This window comes from Osmia lignaria, chromosome 9 (assembly GCF_051020975.1).
Source record: "Osmia lignaria lignaria isolate PbOS001 chromosome 9, iyOsmLign1, whole genome shotgun sequence".
Classification (NCBI taxonomy): domain Eukaryota; kingdom Metazoa; phylum Arthropoda; class Insecta; order Hymenoptera; family Megachilidae; genus Osmia; species Osmia lignaria.
In genome coordinates, this window is record NC_135040.1 from 4,612,187 (window position 1) to 4,631,662 (window position 19,476).

At 44.1% G+C, this 19,476-nt stretch overlaps 4 protein-coding genes across 5 annotated transcripts; all 4 read left to right on the plus strand.

Moving 5' to 3' along the window:
• Window positions 1-130: 130 nt before the first annotated feature.
• Window positions 131-2,228, plus strand: LOC117607063 (uncharacterized). Its single transcript, XM_034330321.2, has 2 exons — window positions 131-218; window positions 336-2,228. Exons 1-2 carry the CDS (start codon window positions 204-206, stop codon window positions 2,226-2,228), a joined length of 1,908 nt encoding a protein of 635 aa, XP_034186212.2. The 5' UTR covers window positions 131-203.
• Window positions 2,229-5,661: 3,433 nt separating this feature from the next.
• On the plus strand, window positions 5,662-7,736 carry LOC117607119 (uncharacterized). Its single transcript, XM_034330443.2, is given in 3 exon segments — window positions 5,662-5,750; window positions 5,752-5,779; window positions 5,933-7,736. Coding segments are annotated over 3 exon segments (1,530 nt in total). The 5' UTR covers window positions 5,662-5,676; the 3' UTR covers window positions 7,361-7,736.
• A 2,364-nt stretch (window positions 7,737-10,100) lies between these two features.
• Window positions 10,101-11,863, plus strand: LOC117604244 (uncharacterized). The gene is made up of 2 exons (XM_034324102.2): window positions 10,101-10,206; window positions 10,331-11,863. Exons 1-2 carry the CDS (start codon window positions 10,195-10,197, stop codon window positions 11,753-11,755), a joined length of 1,437 nt encoding a protein of 478 aa, XP_034179993.1. The 5' UTR covers window positions 10,101-10,194; the 3' UTR covers window positions 11,756-11,863.
• A 3,539-nt stretch (window positions 11,864-15,402) lies between these two features.
• LOC117605611 (uncharacterized) lies at window positions 15,403-18,401 on the plus strand. 2 transcript variants are annotated; one of them, XM_034327262.2, is made up of 7 exons: window positions 15,403-15,449; window positions 16,311-16,547; window positions 16,618-16,885; window positions 16,961-17,199; window positions 17,358-17,753; window positions 17,829-18,025; window positions 18,100-18,401. In XM_034327262.2, exons 1-7 carry the CDS (start codon window positions 15,447-15,449, stop codon window positions 18,182-18,184), a joined length of 1,425 nt encoding a protein of 474 aa, XP_034183153.1. In that variant the 5' UTR covers window positions 15,403-15,446; the 3' UTR covers window positions 18,185-18,401. The 2 variants fall into 2 exon arrangements, with proteins under 2 accessions (XP_034183153.1, XP_034183065.1); XM_034327174.2 differs by lacking the exon at window positions 15,403-15,449 and adding an exon at window positions 16,122-16,194.
• The last annotated feature ends 1,075 nt before the right edge of the window (window positions 18,402-19,476 follow it).

Below are 19,476 nucleotides of genomic sequence, written 5' to 3' on the forward strand. Positions count from 1 at the left end.
GTGGATGGTCGCGAGCCGACTGTATTTATACATGTGCAGGTATGGCCGTGGTCTTAGTCAGTGCGAGCCTGTCCATCCTTGAAGAAATTAGTTTTTTCAGTTCGGCTGCTCTTGTTACATGTCGAGGAAACCCGTAGGAAATTTAACTGTAGCGTAGGAAGCGAACCGTCGGTGTAGTGATAAGTGCAAATCGGATTACAAGCATGAAGTTCCTTTTAGTAAGTACTACAATTTATCATTTTTAGAGTGATCTAACGTCAATATCCCTTGTACCATAAGATATCGATCAAGAGTACGGAGGGTTTGAATCATGGGTCCATTCGTTTTAATTTTAGATAACTTGTCTACTGGCTACGAGTTTATTGTGCGTCTATGGGGCCGAAGAAACCGAGGACAAGCCGGAGATTACAAAGTTAGAGTTGGTGGAACTTGGCGAGGGAGAAAGCGACGACGATGCCGAAGACTCGGATGTTCAAAGAAAGAGAGATTCCGGCTATTCGTACAAGAGACCGGACAATTTCGCGTTAGCTTCGAGATCTCGTTTCCAAGTTGGACAATCTGGCCACAGAGGACGTATCGTTAATAGACATCCAGCCCAAATAAACAGACCTATCACCAAATACGGACCACCCGGTTACCAGAATTCATCCCCGATGAGACCAGTTTCTCACGGTCAACAGCATCGCGATAAATTCCAATTCCATGGTCATTTCGGTCAACAGCATTCGAACAACTTTGATGGCCGGCCGAGTGGTTTGCTGGAGCAGGGAGTACCCAGTCCAATTAGGCAGTCTGACTTTGCCGAACCGAATCCAATATCCACTCAAAACAACGAACCCTTCGCGACTCACTCGGCTAACTATTTACCGCCGCAGAATCAGAAGTTGCCCGGTTTCGGCACGGTCCAAGCATTTTCCTCGGCTCACGCAGCGGCACAGAATATTCCGAGCAACGATCAAGGTCAATCGGCTAATTTCCAAAGTCAAAATCTCGTGCAATCTCAAGGACAAATATCAGACGCGGCTCTTTTCCTAACGCAGAATGCTCAAGCTATACAACAACTGTACGGTCAGCCTCCGAACGAGCAAGATTTCGCTCCGGTTAACGGTGATCAGTTCTTAGGTCACTCTAATCAAGTTCACAATGGTCAGTTTCAAAATTTCGAAAGTACCTCGCAAAGTCCACAAAATTTCCCAGGCCAGTTGCCCTCTTACGCGTCCGGAACACTGAGCGCCCAAGAGACCCTGGAACAGATTCAGTCTCTCGAGAAGGACAGATTGATCGTTCAGCTGCAGCGTGCGCTCGCGAGCCAGGCTCAGAACGCGGACGCGTCTGGAAGGTACGCTGAAAATCATCCGAGCTTCGTTCAGAGTCAAGATCTTCTGGCTTCCCTTGGACAGCGAATGAAGATTCACGGTTTAAACGCGCAACCGACTACCGTTACGTTCGGATCCGGCAATACAGCTTTCAATCAATCACCTTTTTTACCAGGAACCACGATCAGTCCCGGCTTTCCGCTTAGCTACGGGCTATCGACCACCGCTCAACCCCCGACGACCACCACGCCGACAACTACGACGTCCCTGCAGCCCCCTCAGGCAACTAAAGGCGACGGAACTTCTCAGCCCGGCAGCAGCCTGCCCGCGCCACCCTCTGCACCAGCAGTTCCCGTCTACGGTGGTTTCGTGCCGACCTTAATCACTGGTACCAGTTTCCTGTCAAACGTGCCGTCCTACGGGCCGACGTTCTTCGCTCCTGGTGCCGTCACACCTGTCCAACCGTCAGGCTCCTCGCCCACGCACTTTGGTCTACCTATTCCTGCGGACCACGGTCAGAAACCGACAGGTACCACCCCAACTTCCGTCTCTCCCACGACACCCTCGACTCCTTCGACCAGCCGACCCGGTCTTCCTTCCTCTCCTCCAGTTAACACGGTGCCAGTTCCTCTACATCCAGTGGTGACTCCTCTTCATCCGGTCGCACCCTTGCTTCCCCCCGTGACGCCGAGCCACTTGCACCCCGTCCACGCGCCGTCCACCGGCCATCCAACCTACGGCCTGCAAACACCCCTGATTAATCCGCTTCTCTACAAACCCATCAAACCGGTCTATCCGTTCTACTATTACCAGAACCTCGCGTACCAGCCGCACAAACTCGCTTTACCAACTTACCCGTGGAGCTACGCACCGACCTATGCTCAAGCGAAACCGGCCCAAATATGGAAATGACGCGGTCCCATTCTTCGCGGGTGAATCGTAACTCGCCTCCCCGTATCGAGACTGACTGTTTACCCACGCGGAAAGGAGAGCCCGAGAGATCGAGGAAGAAAGTAGCCTGCGTCAAAGGATCGAGCACTGTAAAACCGCAACAACGCGTCTGGTCTCAAGATAACCAGACTCGATCCTGTCGGTCTATCGTGAATTTTCGCTTCATATTTCTTCGATGCTAATTATGTGTACCAGTTTATTTACTCTGTAATTACGTGTCCACGACGTGGCTGTGACGATGTGGTCGTTGAGATGCAACAGCGCGTTTCGTTTCCAATTTTCAGAAGCTTTTGCTTCGTTTTTACTTTGATTGGTAAAAGGTGCTTTCAATTATCTATCGGTAAAAGTAATTTGGGTTTTCGTTTTCATACACTGTTGGGTAAACGGTAAATTACTTGTATACATGGTATTTGTATAAATCAGCGCGATAACCGATTTTATCGGTTTCCGATGCGTTTTCCGCCTTCGTTCATGGTGCACAATTTCTCCGCTGAGTTATGTACATACGTTGGTTTTATTTATTGTATCGAATAAATATATTTTTTACTATCAAACGAGTTTTTATTTCCATCAAACGTCCGCGAGCGATCCGAGAATATCGTTCTCGGCCTTTGAATTTAGCACGATGCCTCGTCTACGCCTGATTCGTCCGCGACGTGCTCGTTTTGCCGTCGAAGAAAGTGTACACCATAGAAAACTGTCTCCACTTCCGGCCTGAAAACTTACACCAAGGAACTCTCACCGATGGCTTAATGGGCGGGCAACCGATCGCTGTCGTGGTTCGTTCGTGACCTCGAAAGTCGTTCGATAATTCCAACCACGGTCAACGCAGCCAGATTATTCGGCTAATCCTGTGCATACATAATGCGATCAGTGTCAGCAGGTGCACACGTTCTCGTCGGTTTCGTAAACTTTGGACACTTTGCCGTCGTAGGAAAGGGTATCGGACACGTGTTGTGTTAGCAGATCCATCAATTTCTACAGCAACTTCGTTGACACGGTAAATTTCGGTTGAAAATCCCAATGTGCTCAACGTTTGCGATAAACGTCCGTGGCATTAATGCCGGACAAGTTCGTTGACTCGTTCGAAACGAGCGGTTCACTCGAAAAAGCAACGATGTTACGCAGTGGCGCAATGCAGCTACGAAATGCTATCAGAGAATCGTGTGACCGAGTTATGAAAAGTAAAGCGATGAACTAGTACTTCGCAACGATTATACCGCTAAACGTGCTAGATTTCTACAAATACTCACTGAACTGGTATAATTGCCTCGAAGGCGGATGACCATTCCATTTTCTGTAAACCGCGGTTTCGAATGAGAAAGAAAAGGGGCAGAGACGGTTTAGATGGACACAACTGCTTCACGATTCACACAGGAAACTCGTTGTCAACTCACTTTCCGTGGCTGACCCGAATCTTATCCTACTTTTCGTTTTACCACGCTTCCTTCACCTTTACCGTTTCATTACGAACCTCCTCGATCTACCATTTTCCCGATACTATTTTAATTTTTTAATTATTCGATTGTCGCGCATCAGACCTCGCTGATAATTATACGTAACACGTTTACGTGAAATGTAACAATGCAAGTACAACGATAAGAATCGCTGAGGTATTTTAATTAGAAAACTCTCACGAATCGTCGTGCTCTTTGTTCGCAAAAGAATGCCAGTCTGCGAAACATTTACTATTACGTACACCTAATTACTCCTTAATGCGTGAAATTCACGATTCTAATATACCTTAACAAATTCATGCACCTGTTAAGGATACTTTTACCACTTTCTGTCGCGAGCAAAAACAAGACTCATTAATAAGTCGAAAATCATCGAAGAGAAAGAGTTAAAAAATCGTTTGCAATTCTTCTTTTCGACAGCAATTTACGATAAACGGTACGAAATTAGCTTAATGCTCGTTTCGATTAGCAAAAAGTTTGCACTTCTGGCGATCCCTGAAGTCCTGATCGAGAGGCAACTAGAGAACAACGACTTCCTGTGTCCCACGAGTGAAAGTAAAACGAAATCAATCGGTGTTTCGAGTCGTTGTTAATCGTCCGAGAAGCAAATAGTGGACGTTGGTCCTTGTTTTACATTTCACGATTCCGTTATCGCTGTCTCTTCGTTCATCCTTCAACGGCGCAACTGTCTTAATTACTACGCTCACGACACGATTATGCCGCGTGAAAATAAGAGCAAGAGAACGTCTAAATCTTCGCCACTATTTTTTTCTGCAAGCTATTCGCGCATTTCACTTTCCAACATCGAAACTACTTTCAGCGAGTTCTGAAGGTAGATTGTACCTGCTATGTACCACACCTTCACTACTCCTTTCATATCGAATCGCATCAGGCCGAAATACGAAAAGATAAATGTCTCTTGGTCGAAATTTATTCAACAACGTTTTCGTGATTTGAATTTTACTCCGTTAACGTAACATTATTTCTCCGCGTGCATTTCATTTCGCTCGGAGCAACGACAATCGTCGTTGGAGAAATATTTTCTGCAAAAAAGTTAAACACCTTCTTTCAAGAAAAGATGGACTAATAAAGCGGAATAGCTTTTTACCTGGTAATTTGGTAAATCTCTCAGAAGTATAGCGACGGAAACGTTTTCTCGGAGTCAGCTAATTATCCGACAGAAAGAAGTTTTAATTACCTGGATCTGCACACGCGTTCGTACAAAGCCATCTGAGAACTAATTAACGAGGAACACGATGTACTTTATAACATACGAGCACATTCAGAAAGACACTCGTTGAATAGAAATGTTTGCATGCCTTGGTTTAGAGGATATAAATGCGCGTATGTCGAGCTACGAAATGAAAAAGATATTTCATAACAGCAGAGAAGATAGGTTTCGTTCGGTGCAATAATTCAAACGATCGTTAGATTTCATTGCTCGTTTGGTACTCTGCAAATTTGCCAAAAATGAATGAAATATAACTCGATAGCTATATCCTCCTGTTAAAGAACAAAAATTCAAGATTAATTAACAAATTATGAAATGAAAAATTTATAAGATTCTGCAATGGTATCTTAGTGAAATTTTAAAGGAACTTTACGTATCTGATCAATGGTGTTTGGTGTAATCGAAAAGAGGAAGCCGTTTACTTTCCTCCTTTCGTAAGAGAGCATCGACATCGCCGAAAGGAAATGCATTCTTTCCCTTTCTGTATACCTTCGAAACAATGTACGATAAATATCCATTTTGATCGCTTTTACCGTACTGGACACACTCTCGTTCGCAAACTTCATATCTGAAGATAGATCAGAGCACGCCAGTGTGGAACGCGTTTCTTGCGAAGGTGGTGGTGTACTAGTACCACAGCGCGAGAGACTCACCTTCACCTAGACCTTTCTTTCACCGTGTGAGAGGGGATTTGTATATAAAAGGTCTCTTCTGGGTAGCAATGCCATCAGAAACCACAATTTCACTTAACATACTCGGTTCTTACCTGACCACGAGAAATATCGAGCAAGAAGATCCTGTTTACAAGGAATATGCGGTCGTTAGTAAGTGTATCACAGAAATCTAAAATCAAATCCCTCGTTACATCTTAATAAGAAGATCAATCTTCGCGAGGAAAACTTTCGATTCACCGTTTCTCTATCGCGTTAACACGAATACCTGATATTTTAAATAAATTGCAATTTACTATTTTCCAGATAATATTGGTCCTCGCAGTTGTGGCGATCTCAACTGTCTCCAGCAGGGAGACGAGAGGAGAGATGAGAGTACTACGGCCACTGGCAAAGGGTAAACGCGGTGTCAGTGATTATTCAGGCGGCTACTCGTCCGGAGGATCATCTTACAGTTCTCCAATTCACTCGAGCGGAAGCTCAGGATACAGTGGAGCATCGCTTGGAGGTTATTCCCTGGGACACTCGTCTCCTATTCAGAGCTTGGGAGGTGGATTGGGACACGGTTCCGTTGGATACTCACTTGGATCCGGAGGATCTAGCCTGGGCCATGGATTAAGTCTCCAAGGACTCTCTTTGGGCGGTCATTACGGTCAGCCCTCGTATTCCGGCGGAGGAGGAAGCATCGCGTTATTCTCTCCTTCCTCGAAGACTGGACCAGTCACTTTCGGACTCCACGGAGGCGGTCTTTCTTCGGGCAGTTCCGGTTCCAGCGGCTACTCTTCGCCGATATACGCAACAGGAGTCCACGGATTGTCCTCTTACAGCAGCGGCGGTTCGTCCGGCGGCATCAGTCTTCATCCAGCGATGTTGGGCTCCTCGCACGGTGCTACCTTCAGTCTGCCAGCTGCTTCTTCTTCTAGCCATAGCATTCCGATTCAATCGATCTCGCAAAGTTCTTCCTATCCGGTCAGCGGAGGTTTGTTGATCGACTCTGGATCACTCGGGAAAAGCTCGAGTTATAGTCAAGGGGGATCTTCCTTGGGTAGTCTGCACGGATCCAGCGGTGGTTCCGGTTACTCTATCCCTATCTCGAGTGGATCCCACGGAATATCTAGCCTCTCTTCGAATTCTGGAGGTTCAGTCAGCTATTCCTTGCCAGTCTCCTCTGGGTCTCATGGAATATCCAGTCTGTCCTCCCATTCCGGTGGATCCGGAGGTTATTCGTTACCAGTGTCGTCTGGATCATCTAACAGTCACATTAGCTATTCCAGCGGCTCCTCCGATGCTTCCAGTTATTCTCTTCCAGCTTCTTCTGTATCCTACTCTTCTGGATCGTCCGGATCCAACTACATACCGTCTTCCTCTGATGGTTCTTCTTACGCCTCCGGCGGAAGTTCCAGCTACTCGAGTCCCTCGTCCAGTTATTCCAACTCTGGTTCTAGCTACTCCAGCCCGATTTCCAGTTACTCCAGCCCCAGTTCCAGTTATTCCAGCCCTAGTTCCAGTTATTCCAGTCCGAGCGTGACTTACTCTGGATCGTCCGGTGGCTATTCTCAAAGTTACTCGTCTCCATCCTCGTCGTACGGCACACCCGCGGAATCCCATGGTTCCTATTCGAATTTGAGCCCCAGATACGTGGGATACGCTTCAGGAAAGAGTTACGACAGCTCGAACTCTGCCAGCAACAAATACGACACCATTTCCTACTCCAGCCCTAATGGAAAATATTAAATGATCAAAATTTCGAGCGCGTTTGCTCGAGATCCAACCGGGACGCGATCTTAATTAGCATGAATTGACTCGTTGATTTAGCCCACTTTAGAACTGGTCCACAAACGTCTGGTAAAGAGTGGAACGTCCATGGATCCAAGGGTATTGTTTATTAATTTATATGTACGCGTTTAGAATAATTATTGTATTTAAAACGTCGCAATGTATTTGTATTCCTGTTAATCGACTCGGATACCGCTGATCCAACAACGACGCCGACATTGTGATGCTTGTTGAATAGTTTTGTACATTGTTTGTAATAAAATGATTCATCTCTGTTTTTTTTGTAATCAATTTATGATCTCATGCTCCTTCACGTAGCGTAGAAATTATAGAGCCGGCGAAATCGTAGCATATAATGTATTCATAAGCTTTCACTACGCGGCAATTGGTGTTAACTGATTGAGAATCATTGTGATTTGAAATAATTTAAACTTAAAGATGCATAGAAGATATTTTCTTTAAAAATCCAACTGCAATCTTAGTTATAATTATTTCTACCTGTCACTAATCGGTTTTTCTTCTTATTTTTATTTTTTATTTATTAACCCCCGGTTTCTTCGTGAAAGTTATTGCCTGTGGGAAAAGTAAGCGAGAATGCCCGCTACGTATAATAACGACAGCAAAAAAAAAATAGCGCTGTTAAAGTATAAAAAGAGGATCACTTTTACTCGAAGGCTGGCTCCGGCGAAATGGGCGGATTCCTTTCTAAAGTTTTATTCTTTTTGGGAAAGTAACCGACGAGTCATATTCTTTATGAGCTGGTCGCTGCTCGTCTGCAGACCGGTTTGACATGATTCATAGGGGTACTGTTCTTTTTCCTCTGCCCTTATTCCTATGACACTAACGGTACCTACGCCAACCTGTATAAAATTACCATATTTTTCCCTCCGCGAAGCCAGTCTTTCAAGGATATTTATGCTACTTACTAATTGCTTTTCTTTCATTAACAGCTTGATTAATAGCTCCTTTAAATTACGAACTTCTCCGTTGGAACAACTTGTTTTATCTCTTCCCCGTACCTCGAGTTACGTTTTACGGTCTGAAGACGAGATTAAAGACTCGAATGGAATTTCTTAAAATGTAACAAAGTTTAAAAGCATCGTTTATTTATTAACATTGTATCAATTCAAACTCTGGCTTATTTTTCGTCACCCAGTATCGACTATCCTTTCTTTCGTCCGAAGCCCAGAGTAAAACGACACCCACACAGAAGAAAGTGCGCGACGCATCGTTGCAGTATTCCGTGTGCAGTTCTCGTACCAGTAAGAGTGGCACACTTTTCAACGATCGCGCGTCTGCATGCACAAGTAAACACGCATCTTCGTCAATGCGGCTCGTTCGATCGCCGACATCGATCCGATACGTCTACCTTCGCTCGATGAACGTAGAACCGATCGCAGAAAACCTACATTTCACTATTTTCCGACTGGTTCACGGCAGGCGACATACTTGAGCCTTCACTCTCGCGTCAGGTTCAGACGTGCTCCCAGCGAAAACAGGGAAAATTCTGCTCTTACTCTTCGCGATTCATCCGATTTCTCTTGCGAATTTCGCGCGGAAATCCGACGCGCCGTTGATCGCCTCGATCCTCCGATCGAACGTTTCCTCTCGATTCGTCAGGCTCGTATTGGAACGGGCACTTTCTCGAGCGAGGTGAAAGAAAAATAAACGAAAACTCGTGGCTATCGTTTTTAGACCTCTACCCCTCAAATTTGCATTCGAAGCTTCGAAAGGGTTACGAACATCGCGCACGCTTTCCCTTGCTAATTATTAATGAGAAAATAAACATATGCAATGATTCTATGCATTCAGAGCGTTCTATTTTATAAAAATATCTAGCCTTTGTTCTCGAAGGTGTGGCCGTCGCGACGACCCGATGCGCCGAGCGGACGCAGCACCGGTGAAAGTGAAACGAATCGAGCAGGATAGATCTCGGGCGGACCGCGCGAAAAGGCTCGAAAGAAATTGACCAACGAAACTGGAGGAAAGAGATCCTCCATCGTGGAACGTTTTACTTCCGTGACCACGTCGCGTTCCAGCAAATTGTTCTTACTTTTTCTTTTCAGCTCGATTGCCTCTCGAAGATCGCGTGCCAAACGACAGGCTCTTCGTTAAGGTTGATTCACACTATCGTAGAAGCTTTGGTACTTTGAAATTTCTCTAGAACAGACGCGTTCGAATCAAACTAGTGTGAATGTCAGGGAACATGGCGTGTCTGCGAGTGACCGCAGATCGTGAGGATACTTATAGCTCGTGTCAAGTCTTTCTCTTTCGTTTAGTGTGACCAACAATTATAATACCGTCGGTCGAAGCTCATCTGGTCTGACGAGAACGAAAGCTTTCACGCTTCGACTTCTCTATCGGTATATTTCCTTCTCGTGACAAGCTGGATCTATCTCAAGCCGGAGAGGCATCTTAGACCTGTTTACAGCGAAACAGTAGACACGAGTAGTACATACTAGATCTCGAAGCGTTTTACCAGCTGGTTTCACTGAACCGGGCGTGCACCATTCACGTCCAGATCCACATATAAGAACAGTGAAATGCTAAACTAGTTTCCACGATTTTTCAACCGGCCGGGTATAAAGGAGAAATTCAATGTCGATCGATACATCATTAGACATCGCGACCGCGCGGCGTGTCGGTTCGATCTGTTTCGATATCACGGATACCTCGTTCGACGGATAGTGAACGGTGAACGCAACGAACGGATGAAATTTGCCCGGAGATACGAACGCACGCTGATCAGAGGATCGTAATTATCGATAGGCGAGAGTGACGACCCAATTGATATGGAGCTGCTGGTCGGTATACGTTTCAATTTCTTTTTCTTTCCGATATACCAGAGATCGTGAGATAGGACGATAGAATTTCAGATGCAGTGGATCTGTGAAACGTTTGCATTTAAATTTTTTAATATTGTTCCAGCTACTGTTTCTACTGGCACCGACGATCCTCGTGCAGGGAGACGGGAAGAGCAACGATCCCAACGACGAACCTTTCCTGCCGATATATCCGGTTTATCCGTACAACCCGAAATTAATCAAGAGGGGAACCGACAGAGAAACCGCCACACAGTTATCCCCGGAACTGTACGCGCCCAAAGTCGACGCTAAGGATTCCTACAGCGCCAGCTATACCGCTAATTATCCACGAGATCCATATTACCCTAATTACAACCCTTATCCAAAGGTTTCCTCCTCATCCGGTTATTCGTACTACAGCACCATTCCCTATTCCTATCAAACTACCCCGTACAATACCTACACTTCGTATTCCTCCCCGTATTCCGCTTCTCCGCCCACGTACGCGTCGATCCCATATTCCTCCTCCTATCCCAACCTCTACTACCAACATCCTTATTATTATCCTGGCCATTACAGTCAGTCATTGTTTCCACCGCCTCCGCCACCGCCGTTGCCGTTACCCGGTACGGATTACACCGGCGATCCTTATTCCGACCAAGGGAGCACCGAGAAAAACAGGGATAAGAATGGAGATAAGAGATATAGAGATAGCGACGTTAATCAAGAGCCGGTCGGCAATCAGTTCGTTGACGGAGGTAATTACATTTCTGGAAATCCGAAGGATCTCGACAGCCAGCCGAGCACATACAAAACCAGCAGTCCGCAGAATCAGTTGAATCAAGATCCTCAGATAAAGAATCTTCCCATACCGTTACCTAAAACCACTTATCGAGTGATCAGCGTCGCTGGACAACCCGTGGGTCCTGATTACCCGTTACCATCTACCTACGTGAAAGCCCAGCAACTGGAAGAGCTGGTCAGTCATACCTGGGCGAAATTATTGGCGCAAAATTTGCAGCAGCAAAATGCTCAGAATGCTGAGCAAGATGCTACTAAGGTTGTTGCGAATCAAAACGATCAGGGTAATAATTCGCAGCGTCTATTGGCTTACCTCGTGAATCCTAGCATTCTTGGGAAGCTGAACGTTGCACAAACTGTTGGTCAACTGGTGCAAGCACCGACTACTCGATTGAAAAATATTAAATATCCTCCTTTGACGCCAGGGGTGTACACCGCTGTAGAGAAACCGGAGAAGGATCAGACCGAGTCTGAATACGAGAATTACGAGAATTCGTCGTCTCAGGGCGCGCAGGATTACGATGCTTCTTCCAGTCAGAACGACAAACAACCGCAGAGTTACGAGAACGATTCGGCTCGGTCCGTGTCTTATCAGAATCAGAACTTCGTCACGGTGGAAACGCCGAGGAGATATAACTATCAGTACTCCAACTATAATCCATCGCAGACGATAACTCAGCAGCAGTCTCAGCAGTACAAGAATAATTTGGACGATTCGAACTTTGGAGCTAAAACCAAGAATGGTTAGATGCTTATCGGCTAATACGTTGACTGTCACCACTAGAAATTTTTAAGTAGAGATACCATGAAAGGAATTATTTTTCATTCGTTTCTTTTGGCTATCTTTTATCCTATACTTTACTCGCATTCTCGTAACGAATGTCACCCAGTGTACTGTCAAGACGAGTTACCGATACTGTTCATTTCTTTCGTTGGCAGAGCACCTGGTGCAGGACCTCTTTAGAGTAAGTTGCACGCATAGTCTATAATTCGACAGGATTTTGGTAATCCTTCTCACCTATGACCTAACACCGCGATGTTTCTATTTATGAGTGTATGTAAATTTTGTACTAGTTTCACTGTTACCAGTAATAAACGATCGTTGTTGTTTTCTGCGAGGCTTGCGTTATTTTCTCCTTTCCCACAATATTATACATATCAGTGTACCAGGCGCTTCACGCTTATAGCCAGAGCCCCGTTTGCCACCGGAATAGCCCGGTGCCCGGACCACACCGCGAGGAGGAGGGGTTGGCACATGGCACCGCTGGGGCTGGGTGCAAGGCCCCAAACGGCACCTTTGTGGTCCAATATTATATATCTGATCGTTCATGGCATGACTTCTCGAATTTTTCCTTCGGTGACCTAGGTAAATTGCACCGCCTCAAAATCTTGCACTGAAAGTGCAACGAGGGAAATCGAGAGGCAAAGGATGAACGCGTATCGATTCGAAACGAGAGTTTTTCACCTCTCTCGATGGTGTACGCGGAAAGGCAATGGTCGGCGAATGAAAGGAAGCGATCCGGATCTCGAGAACGTCCGGTCGATGGTGTTTGGGCGCGGTAATGGAAAGGGGAAGTGAGACTGCGGATCCAGCGGAACCGCTTGAACGTTCGTACGTCCAGGCAGGTGAGAGAGAGAGTGGCGTGTTCCAGTGTTTTGCTTTATTTTTCGCATTCCCTGCGCGATCGTGCCGCTGGTCGAAAATAAAATCGGACGAGCTCGAGCCTCTTACTTTCTCGTACCTTGGCTCGATTTCGAACCCCAACATACACGGTGACCCGAAAGCTCTTTTACTCTCCTTCGTGTTTACGGAAATCTCGTTAAACTTTTCGAAACTTTGATCGTCACGGTGGTAGCAGACTTTCAGTTCCTTTTACAGCTACGCTTTAATATTCTCTCTCTGAATTTTTACGATACGTGTGTGGTCTCTTTAGCTGTTATCGAAAATTTACATAGATTTCTCTGATTTTTTATTCCCATGAATTTTTATTGGTCCATCATATTTGCAAATAAAAAATAACTGGATTTGATGGTCTGAAAATCATTCAAATTATTATAATAAAAATTTCAAACATTTTTTAAATTGATTATTCGTTCTTAATATTTCTCTTTTAAATAAAAGTCAATTCATAATCCTTTAATCTCTAAAGTGCTGTGTATATTAAAGGACTGTCTCTGATTTATCTCACTGTCACTTCAAAGTGTTAATTCACTCCAATGAACTTTCCTCTCTGAAAGGAACCATCTGTCTTGACGTAACTCAAACCCCATCGATCCATAAAATGCTGCGTAGGAGATCAGGTTCGGTCGTGTGTATACAAAAGGTTTAAGTGATTTTCCAGTCCTCCGTTAAACTAAAAGCCGAGAAAGTAGACCAACCGAAAGACCGGGTGGTCTATCTACCTGCGTTTGAACCCGTTCTGACGAAACCGCGCTCCCAAAAATCGCCATGGTTACTTGAAATTCAAATCTTTCGAATGCTTTTGTTATTTTTGCAAACATCCACGTCACCGTGTAGGCCGAGAAAGTTCCTCGACTTAATTGAAGACAATTCCGTTCGAGGCACGGCCGAGACGCGGTCATCGTTTATTAGATCATTCCCTCTGCTTCCACGCCCAGAATGCGGATAGAAAGTGTTTTTTTTTCTTATTCATCTTGCACGAGCGGATACGGCGTGTACGCGGGAATCGAAAGAAAGGGTTCGCGGAAACGCGAGGATCCAATGGAGGACTGGTTCTCCGGCAGAGAGAGGGATCCACAAAGAGATTGATGAGCTTCGAGAGATCCCCTTTACTTCCGTTAACTGTAAAACAAATTTTTCGAAGGCTATTTCTAGTGAAAAGTAACCTCGTTCTTTTTCTTCCCTCGCTTCAGCTACCCGTTCGAGCACGTATCTCGCGCTGGTCTTCCTGTTCAATTTCACTCGGGATGAATTTTCCTACGAGCTGCTTTTACCGATTTCCATCCTGTATACGCAAAACTAACGGAGCACGTGTTTAAATTGGTATCACTATTTCCCGGGACGGCTGTTTGCGAAACCTAAGATACCAGTTGTATATCGGATCGTACACGTAGAAGCTTTTACCGAGGAAACGTGGAAGCTTGTAGAAAGCGAAGGATATTATCTAAACGTTGTTAGCTCGTATCGATGCTGCGGAACTGACGAGGATTCGGGCCAGGATAACGACCGTTTCGCCTAATAGAACGAACGGGAATAATAAATGCATCGCGAGCATTAAAAGTGGATTCTGTTTTTCCTGTTTTCTACCTCATCCTGGATCGTGGCAATTTTTTACTTCGAGCCCGGCGAACGTTTCGTTCGAGTTCTTTTTGCGAGCAACAATACGTGGAACAAAAGCTGCAGACTCAGTCGCCATTAATTTTGACGATCATTAAGACTCATTCTCCATTTCTCTGTCTTTGAATACATTCAACGACTCTGTGTTCAATTGTTCGACCCAAGTATCTTCTCCGTCGAGACTTCATCCCCTTGCATTTTTATCGTTCCCCAAGAACAAAGGGCCTGTATCTCGATTCATAAATTCTCCACTTCCGCGGAGATACTTCCGTTGATCGATCGGTAGGAAACGGTTCATCGATAAAACGTTTTCTTCTCCCCCTTCGGTTTTCCCTCCATACGGAGGATATTCTCACAATACGATCGTTTGTAGTATCTTTCGCACGACGGGACCCTACGTCCCGTTAGAGCCTGTCCAAAGCGAGCTTCATTAGCAAGCTAATGAACCGATCGACTGGCTGAATAATTACCGCGACTTCATCCTCCTCGGGAACTATTTTATACGGCAAATCGAATTGTTTCGCGACGACCGTTTAACGCACACGGTTTTCTATTGAAATTAGAAAGATCCGGTTAACGAGCAATTTCCGAGCGACGCGTTCTCACGGATAAACCTGTAATAACATTTGTTTTTCTTCGATCAACACCGGTCGGTTATCGTGAGAAATTTATATCAGTCGACTCGACGAGAAATTAGAAATTAGAAAACTCGATGTTTCTTGAAATGGAAGGCGATCTCGACTGCATTTGCACAAGAAAATGCAAGGTTTTATATAATAAGATTAAATCTTTTTTATATCAAGGTCGAATGACAGATAATTTGTCTGTCATCCCGATGGTAGTTCATCTTCCCTGACGTTCGTCTTTATTTCTGTGAAATGACACGATTGCACGGTTCTTAGGCCCGAAAGGGAGAAGAAGCAAAGTGGAATCCGTTCACTCGTACCGGAATCGACGGGGTACTCCTTGGCACGTGGTCCATGGGACCATTATGCTCGCTATGATCAACGAGTGAAGTGTGCCCCGTCAGGAAGCACCATAAGTAGGGGTAAAGGCTATATAAGAGAAGCTGAATCTACTTTACTTTTGTAGTAGAGCTAGGATCTTGTGTCGTGTTCGTACTTTCTGAAATTAAAGCGACATGGTAAGTGATGATCATCTTCACGGATGATCGAGTTCATTTAAAAAAATAATCATTTATCAATTATGGATGGGTTAAGTCTGAAGTACATTCGAGGAGTTTCAACGAGTGATCTGCGAGTGTCGAACAAAATTCTTTTAAGTCAATCGAATCATGAAATTTCTTTCCACGTTTCACATTAAATGGCAATTGAAAAATAATTGAATTATACCTGCGCTACCCTTAACACGTTGAATATCATTGGGATTATAAGTGACCGACACCTCTAATTAGACATGCCTGAATAATTAAAGGAAAACATTAGAAAGATATTAGTTTGGCACAAATAATGTAAAATAGCAAATAGAAAACTTGAAATTTACTATTTCTATTCTAAATAATTAGAGCTTCAATTTGTTCGAAATTAACAAATAGTTAATTTAGAATTTTTTAAATGCATACAAAGGGAGGAGGGAAACTATTATACCATGTGTGAAAATATTAACAGTAGTATTATACCGATAACTCGGACGCGATGCATCATCTTTCCCGGCGTTGCACTGGAATTCACACGCGAGACAGGAAGAGAAACTTTTACTTTTGTATCGAGGAGGCGATACACTTGGTCACGGGAGTGGTCCTCCCCGGAGGGACCGGATCCTGCCACAGTGTATATAAGAGTGGTCCATGCTGGATCTTTGACCCAGAACTTTGTCAGCAGTGAAAGTGTAGCCGATTGCAAGTTCATGATTTAGCAGCTATCGCAATGGTTAAGCACCAAACATATATGCCTGATGATAAACCTCGAGTCAAATCATCCCTGATCTATTATCAAAAAAAAACAAATTTTCATCTCTCGAATAAAAATATTCATTTATTTTGTAGAAACTCTTTTTGATATTGGGTCTATTGTGCGTGGGGATCCATGGTGAGAAGAAGATCAACTTGGAGGACATAGAGAGGGACAATTTGAGAGCGGAAGACGTATCACAACCGGGCAACACGCGATCCGAAGAACCAAAGTATTCTCCAAAACCGGAAATTGGCCAGCAACAGTATCAAATACAAAATCAATACAATGGACCACCTAATTCTCAAGTCGCCTACGTGACACCGTCGTCGGTACGAAAGATAAATAAATTTCTGTGGAAATTTACCAAATTTCTTGTCTCACTATCGTTTATCCGAACAGGTCCCATCGGAAACGTACGTTCGAGCCGGAAGTTACGCTACGAAAGAACAAGCTTACCAGCAGCAAAATAACATCCTACAGGAACAGATACAATCGCCGCGATATTACAACGAATACCAGCAACAGTCGTTCGCTGCGAAAGGAATCGCGCCAAATATCTACGAAACGCAACAATTGGTTTACCAACCGGAAGTGAACGTTGGCAATCAACTGCAGTCCACTCAACAGAAGACGATTACGGCGAAGTATTCGAAAAACGTGAACAAAGGTACAAATTAAACAGGCATTAATTGATTTTTAGTTTCAATAGAATGTTTTCAATTATCGTTTGTATCCTTCGCAGACACAGTTTACATCGACATTCCCGTGATGCACCTTCTGGCTTATTACCCGAATTTAGATGTGCACAATGGTAAAAACAATGGATTCCTGGTGCCTCAATTCAACACAAGAGAACACATATCCATACCTGTGTACACCTCTGCGCTGAGTCAGAAGCCAATTGTCCCAGCGAAGCCGAGTTACCAGGTTCAATACGCTTCGAAATATAATTCAGTCGCTCCTTCTGCATTCACGACCAAGGTTAGTAGAGAAGTAGAAACTTTAGTAAGTAGAAATATCACGATATTGCACCTGGTAACGCCATCTGTCGAAAGCTTCAGGTGCAAGCAAGGTGTGAACGGTAGTTAAAAATTAATCAATTCGTAATTAAACGATGTACTAAATATTTTCTGTTTCAGATAACAAAAGGAACAGCGTATACCACTCCTGTCACCTCCAAAAAATTTACTAATTCTCCTTTGACAAATGTGCCAACGTACCTGTCCCCGGATCAATCGTACGCTCAAGGAAGACAATTCTTGTACACCCAAGCGTACATCGCTCCTTCTCAGTCTCAATACGTCCCCCAGTTTGTCTACAGTCAACCGACAACGGTTTACATGCACGCCACGCCGGTTTACAGTGACATTTACGCTCGTACGCCCACCTACGTCCAAGACAACGCTTTGCAAGCCGGCTCCAAGTACAAACCTTCCAGTGATCAGTTGGATACCGGTGTTCCAGTCGCTGACGAGCTAGCCGGTCAAGTTCTAGTACAGCAGACCAGTCAGAGCGTGTCACAGAACTACGTCAAGGTTTGTATTTCTGAATTTTATCTTTGATTGGAATATTTAGAGATCTGTTCTGAATTAAAATATTTTTTGCGATAGGATCTCGGTGAACCAAGTACCGATTTGGTGCCACCTCAAGCAGCTGCGCAAAATTTTCAATCAGCACCCTTACTGCCAGTTTCGTCGCAGGAAGAGGAATCTGTTCCAGATCAGAATCACGTAGGCCTGTCTGAACCCAGATCCTTATTGGATTCGTACGTTCCAAGTAAATTAATTGCGGCGCAAGATTCTGCAAGGTATATAATTATTTTTTAAAATTCTGTTGGATGTATGATTTTGATTGTAATTCTTTTGTTGAACGTTTATGAAGATATCAGGAGAGGCCGATCAAATTGGAAGGAGGATTTCTGCCTTCGAAAGAGAATTTTTTGTACAAGAAACGTAAAACTGATTAATTAGTACGGTATCTTTTCACGTGGCAATCGATGGACGTCGAGCAGGATGGTCACTAGGGTGGCCGACACTGTACAAGGAAATCTCGACGTTCAAGATATTTGCAATTGACCGTGAAGATATGCCGCCGTCACAGTAGGAGGCACGATCGCATCTAGTCTTTCATCGAGAATCGTCAAACGACAAGCGTGAACGTCCTGCTTATGTACCATTATATGCTTTGTTAGCTTTTCGTTTTCTAACGATCGATGAGTGTACGTTTTGTATGTTTTTTAAATAAACATTTAATCAAAAACAGTTGTTGTTCTGTAATTTACTCTTTAATTTAGATCAGTTAATGACCTACTTCGGGAGTAATTGCGCGAGAGATATCCTCGAAGCGAATCAGATAAAAATTAGTCTTCCATGTTCTTGGAACGATGAATAATGCGGTACGATTAGATATTTATCAGCGAATATAAAGGAGATGAATGTTAAACTATGGAACATAAATCTTACAGCTACGTTACAGTCGTTACATCTGTTAATGATTTATTAATTACTTAAGTCCTATATAGTAATAGAAAATGGTAACCTCAGTATCATCCCGATAGGGTGATAAATGAAAAATAAAAATCAGCCAGTGATAATCATTAAACTATAGTACTATAGAATTTGTAATGAGCTACATAAGAAATTCGAAGAGCACAACACCTAGGACCTTGGATTTTTTAATTGATAACAGAGTTTAGTCCACAGAACCTCCTTCTTTAGGTATATCAATTTTACGTAACTTATTGCACATTGTCCCTAATTTTTACAATTACACCATTAGTATTCCTCTGAAGATCCTGTTGCCAATCGTGTCATATACTCGATAGCGTTGACATAAGGCACACGTGCGGAGGTGCAAGACTGTTTACGCGCACGATCGTGCCAAAACGAGAAAGCGGATGCTGGAGGAAAAGCCAACGGTGTAGGCTTTTGAAATTATCCTCATCATTTAATCAATATATCCTAAATTCAATTAATCAACGAAAACGAGGAATCAAGTGTCGTTCGATGCAAACAATGTTTCGTAACACCATGAAGAAATAGTTAGAACAACCAGCTGACGTAATGTTAGCAGAATCTATTCAAGAAACCTGGCGATTAGAAAGATTCGTCAAGCGACGAGTAAAAGAAAACATGTTTGTCGCGTTCGGAGTCGCATTAATCGTGGCGGGAAATTGGTCGTTGGCTTTCTTCGTGTCGGGATGCTAATGGAGGATGAGCGCTACGCTACTGGCAGGTGTCTTTCCGTATGTACGTATCG

Coding starts and splice junctions, on each gene's coding strand:
- LOC117605611 (XM_034327262.2), top strand. Junction 17,754..17,828: donor TGTCACAGAACTACGTCAAG/GTTTGTATTTCT, acceptor TTTTTGCGATAG/GATCTCGGTGAACCAAGTAC. Junction 18,026..18,099: donor GCGGCGCAAGATTCTGCAAG/GTATATAATTAT, acceptor ACGTTTATGAAG/ATATCAGGAGAGGCCGATCA.